Here is a 22,571-nt window from a genome sequence, read left to right as displayed (position 1 = left end):
GGAAAGAGAAGACGGAAGTTAGGCTTGAGAGGGAGGAACTGGTCTACTCGGCAGCTCAGGCAGGGCTCCTGGGCCCCCACGGCTCCTCAGCTCCTCGGAAGGCTGACAGAACGTTCTCGCACAGCATGGAGCTTCGCATTTCCAGTGTTCAGAGCAACCAACACCCCTGTCTCAGGGCTGGTGGCAGAGACTGGACTGGGAGCCAACCCGGGCTCCCTGAGTGAGGCTGAGGACGGGGTGGCCGAGCTCTCCCGTCTACAGTCTCCAGCCACGGGAAGGTCTCCGTGTGTGTGCGTGTTGGCGGGGGGCAGGGTAGGGGTTGCTAGACGGGAGCCTGAGAGCCGGGCTTTGGCCCTTCCTGTCCAGACCTGTCCTGTTGGGCCTAACCTGTGGGTCGGGGTGTACTCTGGGAGTGGTGAGGGCCTCTAGGCCCCTCCTGTGGTCTGAGGGGAAGTCACGCCAGGCTCCTGCAGGCATCCTCAGGGGCTGCCGCCTGGGGAGACACTCCCGCCCAGGCTTCCTGCAGGAGTGCCTGGGGCTCTGGCCGTACCCCCTCGGGCTGGGTCAAACTCAACCACGACTGGTCACGCGAGGAGCTTTAAGCACCGCAGACGTGGAGAACTGCTTTGCGCACAGGAGTTCATTTAGCAAATGAGTGAACACAATGGGCACTCCAAATCAAGCAGGATCCCAGGGGACAGCCCTCTGTCCGGGGCAAGGACGGACTTATCCTACTGTGTGATGCCAGGCACATGACCTTGGGCAGTCTGTTTCTTGGCAGTTTGTTCTGTGTACAAACCCATTTCTGCACAGGAAGGTGGCTCCCTCGTGATATAGCTCTCTGGGGGAAGGGAGAGCTGTTCATTTCCCCCAAGAACCCTGTCCTAACCCTGGAAACTTGTCCGCCCCAAACCTAGCTCCATGGGTCTGCAGGTCAAGTTCAGGAGTAATTCCAGGCTACACGCTCCCTCTGAAGTAAGAAGACTGAAGCAAATCATAGGAGAGAGCAGAGCAGTGGTGTGGGCATCACTGGGCGTTCATCACTGAGACAGACAAGCAAGCAGTGGCGCTGTGTAAACTGCTTTCCGACATCTCCCTCCAGCTGAGTGGGAGGGGGAAGATGAAGTGACCACCACCCATCACCAAGCCCCACTCTGCCAGCTCTTCCCCTGCCTTGTGTCATTTAACCTCATCAATCCTTAGGGGACAATGAGAGGTGACATGGCTGGGATGAGGAGGAGCAGAGACCTGCACCCGGCTCTGGGCCAGACCAGAGCTTCTGCAATGCAATGGGTTGGTTTCTCCAGCCAGAGTGAGGAGCCTGTGGGCTTTAGAATAAATGATCAGAGAGTCATGGCCAGCTCCGCGTGCCTTCCGTCATCTCTTCCATGACTGTGTAGTCATACTGGTGACATGGAAAGGGTATTGGTGCCAAACCCTTGTCCTTATGGTCAAGGCCAGTTGGTGGAGGGGGCAGTCTAGGTTCTCAGCTGCCTCTCGGGGGGCCCTAGACAACCGCACGGATTTACGACGCCCTCTGGGATCTGTAGTAAATAAATGGCATCGTCCTCTCACTCTGCCGCACATATTCAGCAAACTCCTATGATCTTATTACCCTCCTAGCCCCAACCAGTCAATTTCATTCTCAGTCCCCGCAATTTCTGCTGGTCAGTCACTGCACAGTCACGCTCAGGGAGGCATGAGACACTTCCGCCGGGTGCCGTCTCAATGGAGGCTGTTCAGAAAAGGGCAGGCGGAGGTTTCCTGGGAGGCCAGGTGGATCGACGCGCAGGGGGGTGGGGGCTGGGAACGCCCAGGGTCCCCAAGCCACCAGGGAGCAGAGGAGAGCCAAGGATTCGATAGGAAAAGCCTCACCACCACACGATACCACCTCGTCCTATCGCTGCTCAAACAACAGCTGGAAGGCCTCAACCAGAGGCAAGATCCCAACTCACTGCCCAGCTATCTCGACTTGATCTAGACGTTGGGGGACACGGTGGGGACATATGCCCAGGGCACTCCCAGGACCAGAAGGGGCCACCAAGGAGACCCAAGCTGAGAGTGCAGACTGTGCCCATTTGGCATGTGGGCTGAGCTGAAGGTCTGGAGGCCGCCAAGCTTAGGTCCGAAGGAAAAATCCAGGCCAGCTGCCTGGGCTCCCGAGTTCCACTCGGCTAAGGCTCGGCCCCTCCACGCCCCAGGGCTGCAGAGCGGGCACTCTTCCCACCAATACCAGCTGGATCTGTGTGCAAGGCCCTCTGTGGGGCAGCTACGGGGCTGTAGGAACGACTGGCACAGTCTCCTGCTCTCCGAGAGCTCACAGTCTAGTTGGGGAGAGAAAATGCACACACGTGAAAAAGTCCCGGTTCCGAGCAAGCGAGCAAGCAGCACAGGGCAGGTGTGGGGCCGGGGAGGCAGCTACGCTCCCCAGTCAGACCTGGTCCCGTGGGGAGGGCATCGGAGTGAGCCTGGAAGGAGGGGCCGAGCCTGGAAATGCAAGGAGGGCAGTGGGGAGGGGAGCAGCTTTAGGGAGGGGAGGCGCCGGCACCGAGAACCCCTCCACACCCCACAGGCCTCACCGCCATTCCTCCAAACACACTGGAACCCATCACCAAGGAGCCAAGAGCCCAGCTTGTCCTTCCAAGCTTCCCTGGAGAACACGGATGCAAGAACACATTCACAAGAGGAGTTGTCAGCATGTGAGAAAAGAGGAGGGAGCCAGGGGCCACAGCCAGGCGACAGCACCCACCCCTGCCGTCGTCACCACCCTGTCTCTCCCAGTCTCCAGCAGAGTGTGGCCAGAGGCCTGGCTGCCGCCACCAGAGCAGGGGCGTGGCCGGCACCAAACACACAGGACGGGACAGACCAGCCTCTGCCCTCACGACAATCCCGGTCACCTTGAATCCTGCCCCAGCAGGCTGTGCCCCTCTGCCAGGTGGTCCACAGTCCGGCCCCAGGACACGTGTCGTGCGGGGGGCGCCGGTGGAAGCAACTTGGGCACTGACGCAACACACCACACTCATGCTAGGAAAAGCCGGCACTTTTTATTAATGGTGGGTGACTAATAAATACATTATGGCAGCCAATAAATTATTACAATGACTAGAGATTTATTAAACCAACGAGTCACTCTTCTTACAAAATTACAGTTAATATGGGGTGGGTGGCGCTGGGGTTGGGAAGTGGGACCACGGCAACTAAGAGGGGTTTGCTAAGAAAGGAGAGGGGCGTCCAAGCCCATCTCTGCTGGGGACGGGGAGGGGAGGAGGCACAGGGCACAGAAGACGCAGGGACTGAGACAGAGGGGACCAGGAGGTGAAGGGCCTGGCTGCTCAGGGAGGCCATGGGGACAGGGCGGGGGTGGACGGGCAGAGGAGGAAAGGATGGGCCACAGGAGGGGTGGTGCCTCCGAGCGGCTGGCTCTACCGGGGATGGGCGGTGGGTTCACGCTGGTGCCCTGGGCCTGGATGGGCCTTCCTTCTGTCTCTGCCCCGAGCAGGCCGTCCCTTGACGGGGGCCTTCATCTGGTTGGGGGTGCAGCGTGTCTGAAGCCCCCAAGGGAAGGCCCCACTTGGCTCCTGGGAAAGAGGGCTGAGGGCTCACCTCGCTGGGGGCGGGCGGTGGGGGGCAAGCAGCTCATACCTGGGCCCTGATCCTGGTCTGGATGTTGTGTCCTGTCTCACTGCTCTGGGCTCCTGGACCCTCCGCTCTGTAGGCTTGTGGGTTGACAAGGGGGCGCTGTCTGGAGGGTGCTGGCCTTTGGCACCCAAGACTGAATCTCTGATGGCCACGGAGCCAGAGCCTCAGGCCTCAGTTCCTGAGAACTGCCAGGTTGTGCCTGAAGGCTTCCAGAAGGCTCGGGGAAGGGCAGACAAAGAGGCCTTGTGCACCAGACTTCTCAAAAAGGGGGCCGGTCAGGACACTACCTGGTCTGGAGGGAAGAGGCTGAGGCCCGGATTGCGGTGGATTTACTCACCAAGAGGGCTGAAGAGTGTACTAGGCCAGGCCAAGGGAGGAGGGGAAGGAGCCAGGAGTGATGCAGGCCAGAGAGGAGAAGCTGCAGAATCAACCAGTGGGGCAGAGACGGTCACAGGGTTAGGTGGAAGCAGCGGGATATTCTCTCCCCTTGCAGGACTCACCCTGGCAGAGGTGAGCTAGGTGAGCCGACTCCTGGGTGTTCCGTGTTGGGGGCTTAAGGACCCTGGTCATGGGGGCTCTGGGTAGGGAGGGCAGTCGTGGAGGGCAGGGGTGCCGCCAGCCCCCATCAGTGGGGCGGAGCTGGGCTCGGGGGAGAGGCTGGGAGGAGAGCTGCCTCCTGGCACCAGATCCGGTGCTGGCCTTCCGCCCGGGCTGCGGCCACCGCCCCACGGTGGGAGCATGTGCCCACGGGTCCTCAGGTTCTGCTGGGACCAGAGAGGAGAAAAAGGGCCAGGGCACCAGGCATCTAGGACTCCAGGCAAGGGGGCCACAGAACCAGAATGTCAGAACTGTTGGTGCGCTGTCTGCTCGGGGCTGGAGCAGGCCCTGCGCCTTCCTCAGGCCAGAGTCCACAGGCTCCACAGAGCCCTTCCTTGGGCTTCGGGCACTGCCCCCTCCAGGCAGGCCGGAGAGCCTTGGGGGCCTCTCTCAGTTCTTGGTGGGAAGGCTAAGACCTGGCTCTTGTGAGGGCAACTGGTGCAGGGCACAGAACCTGCCACAGGCATCTAGACGGCAGGCATAAGTTTCACGGGTCTGGTAAAGGCGCCCCTCCTAGAGATCAGTTTCCCTTTGCCCTGATAAACTAGAGGCATGCAGAGAGTCGAAGCATGGCCTCTTTGGAGCACACACGGGGCCACTGTGGATAAGAGTATCACCCACGTCCGGCCACTCATAACATCTCCCCCACACCGACACCCACGACGGAGCCAAAACTCATCTGTCCCCTCAGTCGTTCCTCCCCATGGTGGAGCCACCTGTGACGACGTGGATGGGAGACGCAGAGGACAGGGAAGGAATTTCACCCTGGATACCTGCTCCTTGGGGGCTTCGACTAGACAGCCAAAGACCCCCCAGGCAGGCCAGGGTCAGAGGGCAAGAGTAGCATAAGCAGCTGAGCAGGGCAGTGCATCTGAGAGAGAAAAGGCAGCCCAGGGCACGGAGGGGCAGGAAGGCTCCAAGCACCCCACTCCCCAGTCTCCTAACATGGAAGACAGGGTGGGCTACGGCCCGGAGCCCTCAGCCTGGCTGCTGCCCTGGGCCTGGAGAGCAGGTGACTCCCACCTCCAAGACAATGGCCTTAGAGGTGGGGCTTGGCCAGTATACCCTTCTTAGCAGTTGCTTTTGAGTCTGGGGTCACAGGGCAGCGTTAGGGGCACAGCTGCCCACACCCAGGGTGGTGCTGCCAGGAAGTAACTGCTACACCTTCAGTGTCGGGCAACATGGCCTGACTGGCCCTGGCTGCCCGTGCGGGACACTGCGGCTGTCGGCTCCAGGGACCTGTCCTCTGCCACGACCCAGCATCCTGTACGAGGCGCAGAACACAACGAGGCAAGCAAAACCGAAATGGAGCTGGGCTGCTTGCTGATCTCCCATGAGGCCAGGGGCAGCAGCAAGACAGCCAGGCAGAGATGGGGCTCACCCCAGCAGCGCCCACCCCTGCAGGCATCTGGCACTAGGGAAGGTGCCCTGGGTCTCCCGTGCACTACCCAGAGCTCCGGGTCTGTTGGAAACAAGAAGTCCAGAGCTCCTGGCTGCAGGGCAGTCAGGGGCTGCGCTGGGAGGGCAGGGGTCCTGCCTGGCCCGGGACTGAGCAGAGCCCAGAGTGGGTGCTGGAGGAGCAGAGGGCTTGAGGAGGGAGCCAGAGGCCCCTCAGGGGCGGCCCCTCTCCTCCTGTGGGCACATCTGGCTCCCCAGGCAAAGCTGCCATCCAAGCACACAGGGTCTGCCTGGGGTGTTGACTGGTGGCATCCGCCAACGGGAGGCGCCCAGGAGAGAGAGAAAGAGGTGTGTTCGTTGTCCAGGGTCAGCCAGGGCCTGGGTCACCAGGAGGAGTCACCCCACCCTTTTCTCCTCAGGGGTCTCTACAGCAAAGCCCCTCCAAGGGGTCTCAAGACTCTCTGTCCGGGGAGGGGGCTGGGGCTGTGTGTGTGTGTGTGAGCCAGGCTGTGCCCCTCACAGCACACACAGTATGATGGGCCCGTACGTCTGCCCTCCTCTGCCCCCGAGGGCTGGCGGGACCCCAAGGGCTGTGGACAAACTCTCCGATTTCTTCACCAAGACAGAAGGAAGCTGGGACACCGGCTACAGGGGCCGTGCCCACACCTCCCCTGGGCCTGCTCAACTACAGAACCTCCAGTCCCCAGGCCCCTGCTGCCCCAGCTGGTTTGCATTGGATTCGCTGTGAATTTGCAAAGAAAAAGCACATCTGCTCACACACCAGAGCGGCCTCCCGAGCCCCGGGTGACGGGACAAGTAGATAAGCCACCCCGGGGCCTGTAGACTGGGTGGGAGGCCCCCATCCCAGTCAACAGTCAATGCAAGAGCCACTTCCTCCGGCCTCCCCTCCCCCACCGTCTCTTCCCCACCTCCGTCCAGGCACCGCAGGACTCAACCCCGCTGACCATCTACCACGTGCCTTTGCAAGAAGTCGGTCTCAGAAGCATTTCCAGACCTGTGAGGAGTCGGGGTGGGGGCTCCCCAGGAGGGCACTGGGGAGCCCCAGAGGTGTGAAGGGAGGGAGACCCAGAGAAGGAAGGACTGGCGTCCGGGGCTGAGGTCCAGGGGGAGGAGGAGGGAGGCATTGCCAAGGCCTGAGCCCCTGGACCCACACGCGGTTGGTGGCCTGGTCCCACCCTGGCCTTTGGTGACGGAGCTGCCCTCGACCAGAGAGACCCCAAGAAAAGCTGACCAGTGGCTCCCACTGCCCCCGCTCCGGCCAGCACGCCGCCCCACCACCTGCACAGCTTCGAAGACAGGAGGGGACCCTGGGATCTCAAGTGTGAACCACTGCGTACAGAGCACGCCCATTCTGGCCCGGACAGCGGCGTGGCCCCCGTACGCCTCTCCCCAGGGGAGACACCCAGCGATAGCGCGGAGGCCAGCGGGCCGTCTGTCTTGGCAGGTGTGGGCACTCGGCACCCCCGCCAGCCCCGTTACCACGTGTTCTGGTGTCTGGGGCCGGGGAGGCCGTGGAGGGTGCCTCCTCTTCCCCACTCAGTGCCAGCTGCTGGTGCTCCCTTGTCCAGGGCAGGGGTGGGGCGGCAGGCTGGGTAGGGTGGTGGGCAGCTGGGTGGCGAGGCCAGGGCTCAGTAGAGGCCACAGCCCCGAAGGTTTTTGGCGATGATGACGTCCGTCACGGCGTCAAAGACAAATTGGATGTTGTTGGTGTCAGTGGCACAGGTGATGTGGGTGTAGATCTCCTTGTGGGTCGACTTGTTCTTGCTCTCGTACTGCGCCTGGATATGAGCCACGGCTTCCGTGAAGGTGTTTGGGCCTGCGGGAGAGACCAGGTTGGGAGCTGGTGAGGCGAGGCCGGTCAGGCCACGGGCTGGGGAGCGGACACCAAGGGCCTCTCAGTGACAACCCTGCAGGAGAAACCTGACGACAGCTCAGCTCGATCAACAGTGGGTCATGAAACCAAGTCTGTGGTCCACATCCAGTTTAAAACCAATGACGGAAACGAGATCAAACCTCACCAGGCCTCACCTGTGCTAAGGGTGAACAGTGTTTCGTGGAACTCCTGTTTCTTTTCATAGATGCATGTACGGGCTCCTGATGCAAACATTCTCTCTTCCTGTGGGTCCTGCCCAAAGAAATCTGAACCAGCCCTCACACAGGTGCAGAAGTCTGCACTAGCCCCTGCAGGCTGTCCTCTCCTGGCTGTGACTCCTTGGAGTGGGCAGGGACACCACCTCCCTTGGCTGTTGCTGGGCAAGGTGGATGGAAACTGTGCCGTACCTGGGAGCCGCCCTGGCCTCCTTCCTCTCATCGCCCCACCCTCCTTCCTTCCCCCTTCCTCCTTCTCATGTTCACCCTCCAGGGATTAAGAACTGTCTGGCTTGCTGACTCGCTGCCTTCCTTGCTGCCATATCACTCTGCCCCTGGTAAGCCCAGGGAGAGGTGTTTCCAGGAGAGCAGCTGCTGTTTAGGGAGGAACAGAACAGGACTCCTGGCTTTGCCCTGAAGCCTCCACAGGCTCCAACAACCCCGGCCCAGGCCCAGGTCCAGGCAGGGCTGTCACAACCCACTGAAGGAGGGAGGGGGGCTGGACTTCGGAGCCACAGCGGGATGGATCCAGCCCCTCGGCACATGGGCACAGGCCACCAGGCCTGGCCTTGAGGGTCTACCTAAATCTGGGCTGGAGGTGAGGGAGAGGGTCCCTGGGACCTCGTCAGCAGCAAATGGCCTTGGTGACTGACTTACCTTGCTTCTTTCTGTGGCACCATGGGCCACAGCCCAGGTCACCTAGGGCAGGATCCACAGACCCCCAATTCAGATACAACTAAAAGGAGGCTGACTGGTGGGTGTGAGGGGTGCTGAGCCCGACCCACCTCTGGCTGCATGCTGCTGGGGCCTGACCCACGGGGCAGGCAGCCTGATCTCGAGGAAGGGGAGACAGAGTGAGCTGTGCTGCTTGCCCAGCTCCAAGCCATGGCCCCCACGTCCACTCTCGGGGAGCTGGGGTTCAGCCCGGAGGCTTACCTAGCAGGCCCACCTTGTTGGGACCCTGTCTACCCTTGTGCTCTCCAGGCCGGGGGGCTGGTCAGGATGGGGATGCCCGCTTTTGCTTCCATTCGCCTCTCTGACCAGGCTCTGGCCATCCTGAAGAGCCAGTGAGCCCGTGGGCTATTCCAGGCACCCTGCTGCTCCATGAGGGCCCTGGCCAGGCTGCCCACCCACCCACAGTCAGGTAAACCCATGGCAACATTAACAGAGGTGGCCTCCGGCATCCTCAGCACCCTCCGCAGGACGGCCCTGGTCTCTGCTGCTCGTGAAGCTCTCTCATGTTGAATAGGCCATTTGAATGGGGGTGCTGTCACGATACTTTTTAGTATCACAGTCATAAGAGCAATAGCGAATGTTTAGTGAGCACTTACTATGCAACAACTGCCATGCTAAGCCCTCCATGCTTCTTAGCTCACTTTATCCTCTGGCAACTCTGGGAGGGAGGGTGGATAATCACAGTGATTGTTCCCATCTCACAGACACAGAAACAGAGGCTCCAAGAGGTTATGTAACCTGCTGTGAGTGGCAGAGTGGGGGCACGAACCTTGGGCTGTCTGACGTGAAGCCCCGATCTTCAACCCCATCATCATCTTGGTATTGCCATTTTACTGATAAGCTCTATTTACAGATGACCAAGCTGATGTCCAGAGGTTGCCGAGATCACACAGCTCGTAAGTGGCAGAGCCGGGATTCCAGCCCTGCTTCCCCTGACCAGGATGCCCCAGTTGGCTGCCCCACCCCCTCGCAACAGCATGTTGTGGGGAAGGGAGGGGACCCGCCTCCGGTTTTGTGTTGGATTCTCCAGGGCAGAATCTGGTGTGTCCGCAGAGCATGGTGAAGGGGGACTGAGCTCCCTCAGGAGCTGGTGTGGCCCGAGCGGCTGCGTGGCCCCCGCGGTCCCTGTGGGGAGTGGCAGTCTCTACCTGTGTACTCAGGAAAGCAGATGGTGAGCGGGGATTTCTTGATCTTCTCTTCGAATATGTCCTTCTTGTTAAGAAACAGGATGATGGACGTGTCCGTGAACCACTTGTTGTTGCAGATGCTGTCGAAGAGCTTCAGCGATTCGTGCATGCGGTTCTGCAACAGAGTGGAGAGGCAAGTGAGGGCTGGCGGTGCCCAGGGCCCTGACCCACCGCAGCCAGTGACAAAGCGGGACAAGCGAAGGGAAGGTCCACCAACACGGCTGAATGCACCACCAGGGACGGAGACAGGAGGATCCACAAGGACAAGGACATGGTCCCTGCTGCATTCCACACGCAGGTGCGGGGGTGGAGCAGGGCACAGCGTGGGGAACGCCGCCCCCCCACTGAAGAGGGCTGACCCGGGCCAGGGCAGTGGGGTCACCAGAGGGACTCTAGACCATGGAGAGGACATGCACCATGCACGCGGGGGCAGGGGCCGCGCCACCATCCACACGTCCACACGGGACCTCGGGCATGCAGATTTCTCTACTGGGGTCTCATTTGGTTTCGCCAGCAGGGTTGGGAGGGTGCACGCATTCAGTTGGGAAACATTAACCGAGGACCAAGAGATCCTCGAATTAATCCAGAGTTGGAAGCAGACACCAGGGGGACAGCGTCAGGGGAGTGATCTTGCTGTGGCCTTGGTGTGGTTGGAGACTGGGTGGGTTGGCTGGGCCGTGGGGCGGCTCTGGGTGAGCTGCTTATTGAGGCTGGTTTCCCGGTTAGAGGGGTCACAAGAACCCCAAGATGAAAGCCAGCAAAACAGATGAAAACAGAGAGGAAGATAAAAACCCAGCAGAAAACATGAAAGAAAGAAAGAGAAAAAAAAAAGCAAAAAACAAAATTGGTTCAACCGGTCTCGGGCCAGGAAGTAAAAGCCGGTCCCTCCGGAGGCCCCCATGCAGGCTCTGGAGGCCACGGCCACCCTGGGGCTGTGGACTGCGTGGCTGGAGATGGAAGGAGAGGGTGGGGAGGACCACCCTAAGCCGAGTGGCTGGTGAGGAGTGTGGAACGCGGGAGTGGGGGGCAGGCTTCACAGCAAAGTCACCCGGCGGTACCCTGGGAACCTGCTGCTTTCAACTCTTAGCTGATGGTATCAACTGGAAGGAGGCACTTCATACCTGCCCGACTTGGAGGGTCTCTCAGAATCTGCTCATGGTTTTGGCCTTGGTTTGGCAAGTTAAGGCCCTGCAGGTGGCGGTGACGGCACTGGCGCTGAGAAGTTGTGGCAGGTGAGGCCCAGGGCCGCTGGGGTCTGGGCCGCAGCGGGAAGGGTGGCCGGCCGGTGGGCGGGCAGCCACTAGCCCCAGGGGTCCTGGCTGAGCTCCAGGAGCCTCCAGACACCTTTCTCTCAGGCAGTCCCAATTTTTACCCCAGGCTTGGGAGGGAGGGGCAGGGCCGACCGGAGAGGAAGGTGGAGGACCAAGGACTGGTCAGCAGGGTGGAGCTCTTGCCTCACGGGGGCAGAGCGTCCTCGTCCCATAGCTTGTCCTAGAGTCGTGTGCCTGGACAGAGCCATCCCACAGCTGCTGTCTGCTGAGTGGAGAGTCCTGAGGGCAGGCACTCTTGCAGCTCCGAGCCCGCTGGGCCTCACAGCCGCCCAGAGGCTGCTCTGCCACGGGCTCCATTTTACAGAGGAGCAGGTGGAGCAGCTGCCACACTCACCGGCGGGAGGGGGCGGGGCTAGACCGCAGGCCACATCTGCCCGGACCCCCAGCTGCCCCACGCTGCCACCTGGCCCTGGACACACAGGCGTTTTGCTCAGCTCTGCGGCGCTGTCCTTGCCGTCACCGTGGCAATGAGCCGCCTTTGTGGGCTCCCGTTAAATGGTAAAGCCAACTCCCATGCCCTGGAGAGGCTGCTGGTCTTTCCTGGGAGGACAGAGCCCCAGGAAGAGCCTGCTCCTGGCTGTGGCCCCCCCGTGCCACTGCTTCCCCAAGGTCCTCTGCTCCAGCCCTTGCGAAGAAGGGCGGGGAAATGGGGGAGAAGGAGGGAGGTGGGAGACAGACAGTAAAGGCAGGAAGGCGAGAAGGAAGGTGCCCCAGGACGGGCCCTGCTCCGGAGCGAGGGCTGCCTGGGCGAGCAGACCAGAGAGGCCAGAGGGTGAGGCTTGGCACCCGCCCGTGTTTACTGGAGGCCCGAAGGCCATGGAGCTTGGGACCCCGTGGCTGCCAGACACGCCCAGACGTCCCTCTGCTCTGCCTTGTGCTCCAGAGGTGAGTGCGAGCCCCTGCCCCAGGGCTGATGGGCTGGGACTTGGGATTGAGCTGAGTGGGTCCCCAGGGAGAGGCCTGGGGCCCTCTACACCAGCGCTTCAGTTTCTTTGAAACCCACGGCAGGATCAGCTTTTTGCTCACTGCACCAGCTCTGCTTCCCACTCCTAGGCGCTGCAGGAAGAAAAGATGAGCCACCTGGATCTCAGACCACATGAGTGGCCAAGTGGACTGTGAACAGTGCGTCCAAAAGGAGAGTCAACAACGGACCAGTGAGAGATGTGCCAGGGCAGTCCCTGCACGCGGGTGCCTTGTGGGGGCAGCAGGAACCGACCTTTGGGGCTTTGGGGTGGTCAGTGGGTCCAGGTCTGGTGATCTTAGACGCCACAGCCAGCTGAGGCCACTGAGAATGATTACGGCGTTACCAGAAAGAGCTGCACAGCTGGGGCCCCAGAGACTCGCCCTGGAACAAGGCAGGGCTTCGGGGGCTTTGCTGATGCCTAACTCAGGAGTGTACCTGGGACTGAAGGAGAAAGGGCAAGGGGGAGAAGCCAGCACGTGGCGCGAGTCCGGATCACCCACCCAGCCAGTGGCCCTGGCCCCAATCTTCCCACGGCCTCATTGCTGCATAAGTCCCGCAGGACGGCGGCTCCTCCTCCCCACAGCACTGCACCCCAAAGCTCAGCAGATGTTCGCAGCAGTCCTGAGGGATCAGCAGGCAGGACTGATGAGGAGACAAGCCCAGAGAGAAGACAGGCCTTGCTCAAGGCCCACCGTGACGAGCCCAGCCCCAAACCCTCAGTGCCAGGGCTCTGTGCCTGCTTCACACAGCAGGAGCTAATGATTGCCAAAGTTGTGACCCCACAGCCCAGGAGCCCTACCACGGCAGGTGCTTGTCTCCGGAGAACCCGTGGTGTGCCGGGCCAGTGCTCGGCTTTCCCTGCAGGCTCTGCAGCAGGCCCACCTCTCCACGGGCAGCTCAGTGGACCCCCAGCTCAGCACAATCCCCGGTGATAATACAACCACCAGCTCGGCGCTGCTGTGCCAGAAACGGTTCCAAGTACTTCTCGCGGATTCTCACTCCATTGCCAAGGCCCCACCAGGCAGGTACTATGGTTACACCCCTTTGACAGCAGACAGTAACCGAGGCAGAGAGGGTGCTGCCTGAATTCAGCAGCAAACCAGTCCCAGGCCCAGCCCAGGCCCAGAGAAAGGCCACGCCCTCTCCAGGTGAGGGCCCCCCGCTGAAGCCAGCCTGGCAGTTCTCTGAGGCCCCAGACTGAAGACGCATTGACGGGAGGCGGGAACCTGGGCTGGCGTCCTCCAGGGGAGCGGCCCGCGCCACCGCTGTCACTCGCCTACATGCCATGTCCCATTGCCCTTCCGGCTGCCAGCCCCGTCCACTGCTCAGGGAGGGCCGTGAGGGCTAAGAACTGCTATTTCTGTCTTAACGTACATTCTTGCTTGACTGCACCCTGATTTCGTTTAGGATTTGCTTAATTTGGTTCTGGCCTGACGGCCTCTGTGACTCTGCTGAATTTATGAAAGAGGCACGTACTGCCCGAGACCCAGAGCCCACAGAGACGTCTGTCACTAGTCTGCATGCACTCTCTGAGCAGGGCGGCCTGTGGCTGCCTTTGCTGCGTCGGCATCACGAAGCGTTTGCCCCGCAACGAAGTCAGAAGAGGGAGCCCGGGCACGGCCTGGCCGACAACGGAACCCCCGGCCACCGCAGCCAGCCCCACCTGAGAGCCGCCTTGGTCCACTGAGGCCAGGTGGCCCAGGGCCACTCACCGTGGTCTCGTCTTCGTGGAGCACCTGGTCATAGCCGCTGAGCGCGACGCAGAAGATGATGGCCGTGACGTCCTCGAAGCAGTGAATCCACTTCTTGCGTTCAGATCGTTGGCCCCCAACGTCGAACAGCCTGCAGGGGAGACAGGGAAGCTGGACGTGGTGGGCAGTGGGGCCCCGGCCGGTGTGTGGACACTGGTCAAGCAGGCGGCGGCGGGGGGAAGGGGCTGTACATGCAACGAGCCTCCCAAGGAGCCTCACTCTGGGTGCTCAGGGCCGACTGCCGCGTCCCTGGGGCAGGGTGGCCGTCACTGCTTCTGCCCCATGACTGGGCTGTGCTCCCAGAGACTCGAAGACCTGCCCTTCCATCTCAGGACTTTTACTAATGCCTCTGCAAGGTTCCCGAGAAGCACCTCTGCGAGGTCCTCCTCTCAGGGTAACACGCACATCCTTCCCCTGGCTTTCTGAGCATGTCTGTTCATGTCTGTGGGCTGTGAAAACTCCAGAGCAGCCCAGGAGGGAGGGAGGGAGGCAGGGATCGTCACCTGCTACGTGAAGGGACAGTGAGGCACCAAGGGGTTAAGTGCCCAGGGTCCCGGCAAGAGTTGGTGTGGTAGAGGTGGGGTGAGACCCAGGTCTGTCTGCAGACAAAGCCTCTGCTCTGTGCCTCCCGTCCCTCTCCCCCCTCAGACACCATCCCCCAGGGGGCAGGAGGGCCATGGGGGTTGACTGTGGCAGGTGCGGCTTGGTTCCTGGAAGGAAGAGGTCAACCTCACACCTAATGCCCTGAATGAAGGTCCACTGCCTCCTAGGCCCAGGAGGTCTGCTGGCACACAGCTGCCAGGGTGGGCTGGGCCCTGACCTTCCAACAGAGGAAAGTAACCGCAGGCAGAGCCCAGAGTGGGCCTGGAACAAGGAAACAGGCCTTGTACTCGTCCCATCACCGCCTCCCTTGGATCCTGCTTCCCCATCTGAAATGCTGGGCACAGGCTGATGGTCTCTGCGACCCCTTCACAGCTCTTATGGTCAGACTCTGCAGGCTGGGCAGCCCCGAGCCCAGCCCCGCACCCTCTGCCCCCGAGGGCTGAGGGGGGAGAGACTGGAGAGAGTAGGGGGCAAGAGGCACCTTGTGGGGCCTCCGTGCCCATCACTGCACTCCCCAGGTTCAGGAGAGGCCTAGAGGCCCATGTGCCCAGTGAGGCTCGTGCGGCCCTGCGGAGATAGAGACAGAACTTCAACACTCTCTGTCTCAGTGGGAGTGGGCAGGGGCTGGGCCGTGGGCTGGCCAGCGGTCCTGGAGTCCAGCCCTCCCAGGGCGGGCAGGGGGCCAAGAAGCGGCCTTACACAGGCCATTCCTCCTGTTCTACCTGACACCTGGAAACCACACATGGAGGCAGGTAGGGGCAGGACAGGGGCTCCCAGGCCTCAGTGCCTGGAGGCTGCCCCAGGTGGCGCCACAACCCTCCAGCAGGGCCTGTTCTGAGGCACTCAGACCCCTGGACTTGAGCTGTGTTCTGTGCTTGGGAACAGCCTTACTCCTCCCAGGCCTCAGTTTCCCCAAGTGTACCCGGAGAGGGTGGGTCAGCTGATCTCCAAACCCTCTTCAGCTCTGAGATGACATGGGCCCTGGGGTTGCACACATGTCGCTTGGGTTTACCCACCTTACTCTCCACCCCTCTCACAAGGTGGCCTCCTCCTCAGAAATCACTCAGGGACAGGACTCCCCTCCTTTGCCTGCTTAAATCTTCCCTGTTCCTCAGAGCCCCACTCCAGGACCCCTCTTCCAGGAAGCCTCCCCGCTCACCCCAGCCCCCGAACGTGGTGCAAGAGAGGTACACAGACAGGCCCCTTCTCGTATCTAACTGCCTGTCCCAACTCGAACGCTCCCCGAGGCAGGGCGACATCTGGGTGCTCCAGACGAGGCGAGGCCGAGAAGCAGGCTTTACCCATCTCTTGGCAGCCTCGCCAGGGCTCGGGAGCCTCCCTGGGCCTCACCTGAAGTGGAGGTTCTTGAATGTGAAGTGGGTTTCTACGATGCCAGTGGTTTTGACCCTGGTTCGGAGGATGTCCTGCTCAGTGGGCTGGTAGTCGGCAGCCCCGATCCGATCCAGGCTGTCCAGGTAGCTGGGGATGGCAACACACAGGGGACCATAGACCAGGTGCTGGGCACCGCCTTCCCCGAGAGCCAGTCCTGACCGGGGCTGTGGAATGATGGCACCACCCCATCCAGGGCCAGGTGGGGGGTGGGGGGCAGCTGAGAAAGAGAAGCTCACGTCCCGGCCACATGCGCTCAGAGCCTCTGACTCAGACCGAGGGCTACGCGCACGGCTCCAGGCACACTCAGACAAGGCCGAATCTTTAAATGAGAATAACATGTTTATAATAATAGTGTTTGTCGTTTCTTCATCTTAATAATGGGCAACAGTTAGGTTCTAGTCTTTATATGCATCATCATGTTTCATCCTGAATTTCCTGAGTTAGATGTACTACTTCACAGATTAGAAAATTTAGGTTTTCTAATGAAGGTGAGTGCCTCGCCCAGCTGTGAGCCAGGGATTGGGATTCCACCTCTTTAACAGTTCCCTATGGTGCTTCCCAGAGGCCCTCTGAACCTCCGCCTGCCTCTTCCATGCTCCTTAGGGTTTATCAAGGGGGCCATCATATCGTCCCATATGGTGCTCCTGGGAGGCTCAGAGGTCACACAGCCAAGCAGGGGCGGGGCCTTGCTGGGACCCAGGTCTTTGGCCTCAGAGCCCCTCCCACACCACCACTTGCTCTGTAGACAGACCAGGCCTCTGCACTTCGTCCGCCCACGCCACGCACTGGGAAGGGCTTTAGGGGTCGGTATGGGCTAGGTTTGAACCCCAAGCCAGGTTGGGATCCAGGAAACCAGGAAGCGGGGAGCTCGGTCAGGCTGGCAGGAAGATTCAAGGACCCACAGGGCCAGCTGGGCTACCCATCCCTGTGCGGGGAGAGCCCCACACACAGCCCACGGGAAGCAGCCCTGAGGGCCTGAGTCATGGCATGACGTGGGGTCCCAGGCTGCGCGTGGAGGGGCTGTGCTTTATCGGCACCTGCCCTGGGACCCACTGGGGGGCTGGCTCCCCAGCTTGTGGATGTCCACAGGGCTGGGAAGGGTAGACGCCTTCACCGAGGAGGGTGTCCCTTGGTAAACCAATAACCCAGGCTGCCTCAAATCCTTGTGAGAGTTCTCCCTAAGGAAATAAAGCTGACGGTGTGTTCCCAGGCTCAGGAAAGGCAAGCTTGAAGCCACACTCTTAGAAAGAGGACACTGCTGGGACTCGAGCGCGGGTCTGCCTGACTCCAAAGCCCGTGCTCTTAAACTGGCCTGCAGGCCTCCTCTCCCCTGTGGAAGGAGAGAGGCAGAGGCAGCAGAGCAGACCTGAAAGCTCTGGCTGCTGCAGAGCCTCCTCTCCAGGCCTGTGGGCATCTGGGCAGTCTCTGATCTCAGCCTGGAGGGCCCCTCCCCGCCCTTCCCAATCCTCCCAAACTCTCTGTGCACGCCCCTCCCCACGCTCCCACTGCCTCTGCTTAGAAGCTGTGTTGGTTTCAAATCGAGCCTCCTCCTGTCGTCTCCAGCTGGAGACCAGGGCTGGGAGCCTCTAGTCTTGGCCCCCATCCCAGCTGGGGAACCCTCCTTTAGACAGACAACTGGCCCTCTGTCTCTCGGTGCTGGCTGAGCCTCACGCAGGGAGGAGGCCATGGCGGGGGGGTGGGGGGGGGGTAGGGTGAGCACAGTGGACTGTGCACCTGCTGTGTGTACTGTCTGCTGACTGTCCTGGGTTCCCCGGAGCCTGTGTTCCTGTGCGTGTGTGTGTTCCTGTGTGTGTGTGTGTGTGTGTGTGTGAGAGAGGTAAATAACAGATGAGTAAGCTGTACAACATGTCAGGAGGTGATAAGTGCCAGGAGAAAAGAATCAGGCTATCAGTAAGTGGGGAGGCTGGCTGGGGACGGCTATTTGATATCAGGTGGCTGGGGAAGGCTTGTCGAGCGGGATGACATTCGAGTGGAGACTGAGGAGGTGAGGGGATGAGCCTCTCATGCCCCAGCAGCAGGACCATGGGGCACAGGGGCCACGACCTCAGTGGAGGAGGAGCCCAGGCTGCAGGCGCTGGAAGGGAGGTGGTGGGGAGGCTGAACACAGGGGAGGCGCAGGTAGTGGTGAGACTGGAGGGTTGATGGAGGTGAGGGGGACACAGCACGTAGGCCCCTGAGGTCACTGTAAGGACTTGGAATTTCACTCTGGAAGGCTCTGACCAGAAGAGCGTTGGAATGATAGCTCTGCGGCTTAAGGAGAGCAGATGGGGAGGGGGGCAGGGAGACCCGAGAGGAGGGAAGGAGAGGACGCTTTGCCAGACAGCGCTGACCTTTAGTGGGGACCTCAGTCTGGGAAAAAATAATCCTACCAAACCACAGAACTACGTTTTACAGCCCCTGCTGGGATGTGCTCAGGTTTCTGGGTTTCCAGGACCTGTCTCAGAGCCATCATTCAGAAGGGAAAGGGGAGGGCCAGCCGTGTTCACCCGCCCCCGGCGCATGACACAGACAGACCTGGGAGCCCTGTCTCCCCGAGAACCCTGGAGCCTCATTGGTAACATGAGAGGACGGGCCAGCTCCCCAGGGCTGGAAGGGGACATGTGGTGACTGAGGCTCTGGGCCTTGGAGAGACACTCACACAGTCTAGGATGTGAATGGTGCCCCCTGGAGCTGTGCCAGGCAACAGCCCTACTGGGCCTCTCCTTTCTGTCACAACAAATCTACGTTGAAGTGGTTCACATTTTGGGCCTCAGCTCTTGTCAGAAGACAAGATTTAGCAGCTGAAACTACAACAGCAAAGCAACCCTGGACCAGAAAGTATTTAAGGTCCTTCCGAACCTGACTGCCTGTGGGTCCCGCCCTTGCCCTCCTTGGAGCCCCGTCCCAGAGACGACAGAGAGAGGAGGGCGGGTCTCCTCAGCTTAGCTGGGGGGAGTTGACAAGTACTGACTCAAGTCGTCCATTTCAAGTTATAAAGGTAACCACCAGAAGAACTAAAAATAATCCTGTAAAACTAGCAAAAAACTGGTGGTGGAAGTGGGGAACAAACAGCAAAGGAAGGAAGGAAGGTCTGACTCCCTCAGCTTTCACAGCTGGAGGTCATTAAACACTGTTTATAGTTGGAGGGTCAGGTTTTTCTGGACATCACTGGGACAAGTAAATGGAGATAGTTAACAGTGTGAGGGGAACAGGCCTGGGAAGAGGATTCACTATCAATTTTATACCTCTCTGTACTGTTTTAAAATTTTTTTGCCATGGGTTCATATTATAATTAGTTAAGTGGTAACAATTTAAGTGGGGGTCACGATTTGATGCCCTGAGGAGCCCCTGAGGGTGGTGGGGAGATGGGAAGGGCCTGGACTTGGGCAGAGCAGTAGGCACGGAGGGAGAGAGGAAGTGGGGGACTCTCTCCAGGCTTGAATGGCTGTGCGTTGAGGGGGAGACCTGGGTTGAGGTCTGTGACTTGAGTGTACAGAGAGAGGTGTGGACTTGAACCTTTGGGCTTGCACCCCTGGTCCACCAAGGTGTCCTGGGGGCTCATCAGTGGCTGGGGTCTGGGTCGCTACCACCTGGGACTCACGGGACCCAGGCACCTGCCCCGTGGACAATCTAGGTGTGCAGAGATGGGAAGACAAGTCCCTGGTTTGTTAGCTCTCGTCACAGCCAATGGCAATGTCCCAGCATCCATTAGTGAGCGCCGTTTTCTTGGCGTTAGCCTCCACTACATCGGCACCGTGGAGACCAGCGTTTCTTAATCTTGGCGATAGTGACATTTTGGGTCAGGTAATTCTTTGCTATGGAGGACTGTACAGTGTGTCTGTAGGAAGACAGCAACATCCCTGGCCTCTACCTCACTAGACATCTGTAGCACCACCCTAGTCGGGACCATCGAAGATGCCCCCAAACATTGCCAATGCCTCCTGGGGGCAAAGTGGCCCCAGATGAGAAGTGCTGGTGAGGAAGCTGAGCAGATCAGTGTCGGAGCACACGTGTCCTAAGATAGTGGGGTTTAAGCCCAGAGGCTCCCACTGAAAACCTGGACACGAGACTGTAAAAGTGGGTGCGTTTCTTGAAAGGTGGAGTGCAGTGACAGTGTCTTCAAAACAGAAGGCGTGTCCCCGACCACCACAGATCATTCCCAGAGGCCTGGAGCCCCCGACCTAGGGGCCAAGGGCATGTAAACTTCCAGACGCCTGGAGTGACAAGGCTGCAGCAGGCAGTCCTGTGATCCCGTCACTCCCTCTACCTTCCCCTCTCCTACCCCTCCAGCCCCCTCTGGCTTTCAGCTGCTTCACCCCATCTCCTCGCCTGCCCCACCGGGCCCCTCTCTCTCCTCTGTCCTTTTCTTCCCCTTGTTAGTTATAACACAGTATTAAAGTGTATATTTGATTATTTATTTTACTTATCTGATGGGTTACATATTCCTTATTTTTAATTTTAAAGATAGAGTAATGGAAAGGGTATTATTTTCTCAAAACGAAGACAAAAGGGCACCATGTAAGTTATTTTCTGTCTATGTTGCCCTTGATTTGTACTTATGGGGTCAAGGGTTCTCCAGGGGGCAAAAACGCTGCTACACTGACAGTCTTCCTTCTGGAGGGCCAGGCCCCCTCCAGAGCAAGCAGGTGACGGCCCCTGGGCCTCTGGGAGCCCTGTTGTCGGCTTGTGCCCCCCACCTCCCTGGCCTCCTTCTCATCCCGGGGGCAGGAGGAGAAGCCCTTTCTCCTTCCTTCCTGACGCCCGAGGCAGAACACCTCACAGCGGTTCCCACCTCAGCAAGGGCGCCTCCTTGCCCCACTGGCCCCAGCCCCTTCCATGCCCGCACTGCTGCCCCGCTCTCGGCCTCCCGCCTGCCTGGGACACTCACTATTTGGCGGAGTCGTTGAGCTGATACTCCCGGGACCTGTTGAAGCACTCCTGGATCCCTGAGTCGCCCCAGAGTCGCATCATGGCAGAGAGCAGCTCTGGAGAGAAGGGCTCCGTGTCTTCCATTCGACTCACCACATCACACACCATCTTGGCATCGGCCTGTGAGGAGACATGGATGGCATCTTTGAGGCCTCGGTGGGGACAGAAGCCCCGGCTGGGCACCTGCTAAGGCACCAGAACAAGGGCTCAGCCCTAGGCCTGGTCAGGGAGAGGGGAAGCAACAGAGGGTCCTTTTCTCAAGGGCACGGTAATCATTACTAGACCACTGCTCCACTCTTGAGCCCTTTCAACCCTGCCGCCCTCCAAGTAAGCCAGAGACCCAGGCTCCCCAGCCTGCCGCACACGGCTCAGGAAGCGAGTGGAGGTGCTGGAAATCTGCAGATGTCCTTCGCGGTGGGAGAGACATGAAGGAGACAAGGTCAACGCCTGGAAGACTTGTAGCCAACAAAACATTCTGCACCAAGGTATGTGGGGCCAAAGCCTTCTTCGGAGACTTCCGGAATCAAGCTGTCCAGCTAAGTAGCTACTTATGTCTCAGAGCCTGTCTACTACAGAAGGTCAATGGGAAAATGCTGGCACTGTGTCCCCTTCTGCCTGCCTGCCCTGGGAAGGAAGCCACAACTGGCCTGGAGGCCAGCAGGCCATGCCCATGATGCTGGCCCGGACCTAGCTCCCTAGGGACTAGTGTCCCAAAGACCTCAGCCCTCGGATTCCCAAAGTCACCCTCAGCTGACAGGGAGGGCTGCCCACCAGGAGAGCGTGGATCCCCGTCCATCTAGGAGATGAGTTTCTTCAGCACCGCAGCCTCCCCTGGGGGCAGCCACCTGCAAAGCTGGCCCTGGGACCGAGGCGCTGGGTGCCTTAGGTAGGCGGTGACTCAGGGATGCAGGGGTGGGTGAGCAGGGCTGGTGCCTCCACCTGGGGCTAAAAACAGGCCTGTGAGTCAGGGCCTATGTGCTGATGCTGCTCCTGTGTGCCTGCATGACCTCAGGAAATCTCAGCCTGCTTTCCCACCTGTGGGATGACTGTGATAAACCTGGCCAGTTTCCCAGACTTCCTCCTGTGGACCCCTCCTTCAAGGTTCCTGCCTGATCTGTGAGAAGGGACTCGGGACCTGAGGGGTGGGTAGGGCAAGACTTCCTGCTGGGGGAGAGACACCCTCCCACCTGGAGCCACACTATGCCTCAGCCAGGCCACTCAAGGGTGTGGTTTAGAAACCATGGGCCTCCACAAAGCCACTTCATGCTCCCCTGTGTGTGGTCTGGAATCTTGGGACTCCCACTCCAGTGGGATGCAGTGCATGGTTTGGGGAAAGCTGGCCTGGCGCTGTCCTCCCAGCTCCATCTCGTCACCGAGGTGTGGTGGAGGCGGGGGTGGGGCAAGGTCCTGTGCTGGCGACACCTCTCTGTCTGCCCTTCTGTTTCTCTCCCGTCTTCCCCAGCTCAGTGCACGCCACAAGCATCGGCCCAACTGCTCAGACGCAAAGACTAGGAGTCATCCTTGATTTTGCCACCTCCCTCCCAATGTCCACTTCTCCCCATCTCCTCCTGCACAGCCCTGAGTCCGAGCCACCACTGTCTTTCTCTGGCTGCCCCGAGCCCCCTCCCAAGGGTTCCTTGCCTCTCTCTTGCTTCTCTTCAGTCTGTCTGCCACATAGCAGCCAGCAGGAGACTGTAGAGAAAGAACCCACAATTTTTTTAACGGGGCACACTGATATCCGACTTAAAGACTTCTTTTCCTAATTCTGCTTGTGGCAAAGATGTGACCATGTGACCCGTCCTACCCATGGGGAGGTAAGCCAAAGTGTAGTGAGGTCTTTGGAGAAGTCTTTTTTTTTTTTTTTTTTTTTTTTTTGCGATATGTGGGCCTCTCACTGTCGCGGCCTCTCCCGTTGCGGAGCACAGGCTCCGGACGC

At 59.9% G+C, this 22,571-nt stretch overlaps 1 protein-coding gene across 4 annotated transcripts in view; it reads right to left on the bottom strand.

Annotated features, from left to right (window-relative positions):
• Nucleotides 1–22,571, bottom strand: part of GNAO1 (G protein subunit alpha o1) — a 171,319-nt gene that overhangs the window by 5,574 nt on the left and 143,174 nt on the right. Inside the window, exons 5-10 of one of the 4 annotated variants that reach the window (XM_007459437.1) lie at nucleotides 21,813–21,833; nucleotides 20,595–20,704; nucleotides 15,665–15,793; nucleotides 13,673–13,802; nucleotides 9,627–9,780; nucleotides 7,284–7,471 (exon numbers count right to left, since the gene is read on the bottom strand). In XM_007459437.1, coding sequence (XP_007459499.1) covers nucleotides 7,284–7,471; nucleotides 9,627–9,780; nucleotides 13,673–13,802; nucleotides 15,665–15,793; nucleotides 20,595–20,704; nucleotides 21,813–21,833 — 732 coding nt within the window. Of the gene's footprint in view, nucleotides 1–7,283; nucleotides 7,472–9,626; nucleotides 9,781–13,672; nucleotides 13,803–15,664; nucleotides 15,794–20,594; nucleotides 20,756–21,812; nucleotides 21,834–22,571 lie in introns of those variants that run through there. The other 3 variants (XM_007459435.1, XM_007459438.1, XM_007459436.1) reach the window with 3 other exon arrangements.

This window comes from Lipotes vexillifer, unplaced genomic scaffold (assembly GCF_000442215.2).
Source record: "Lipotes vexillifer unplaced genomic scaffold, Lipotes_vexillifer_v1.1 scaffold342, whole genome shotgun sequence".
NCBI lineage: Eukaryota > Metazoa > Chordata > Mammalia > Artiodactyla > Lipotidae > Lipotes > Lipotes vexillifer.
Note: the sequence above shows the minus strand (reverse complement) of the source record. Positions and strands in the feature narration are given on the sequence as shown.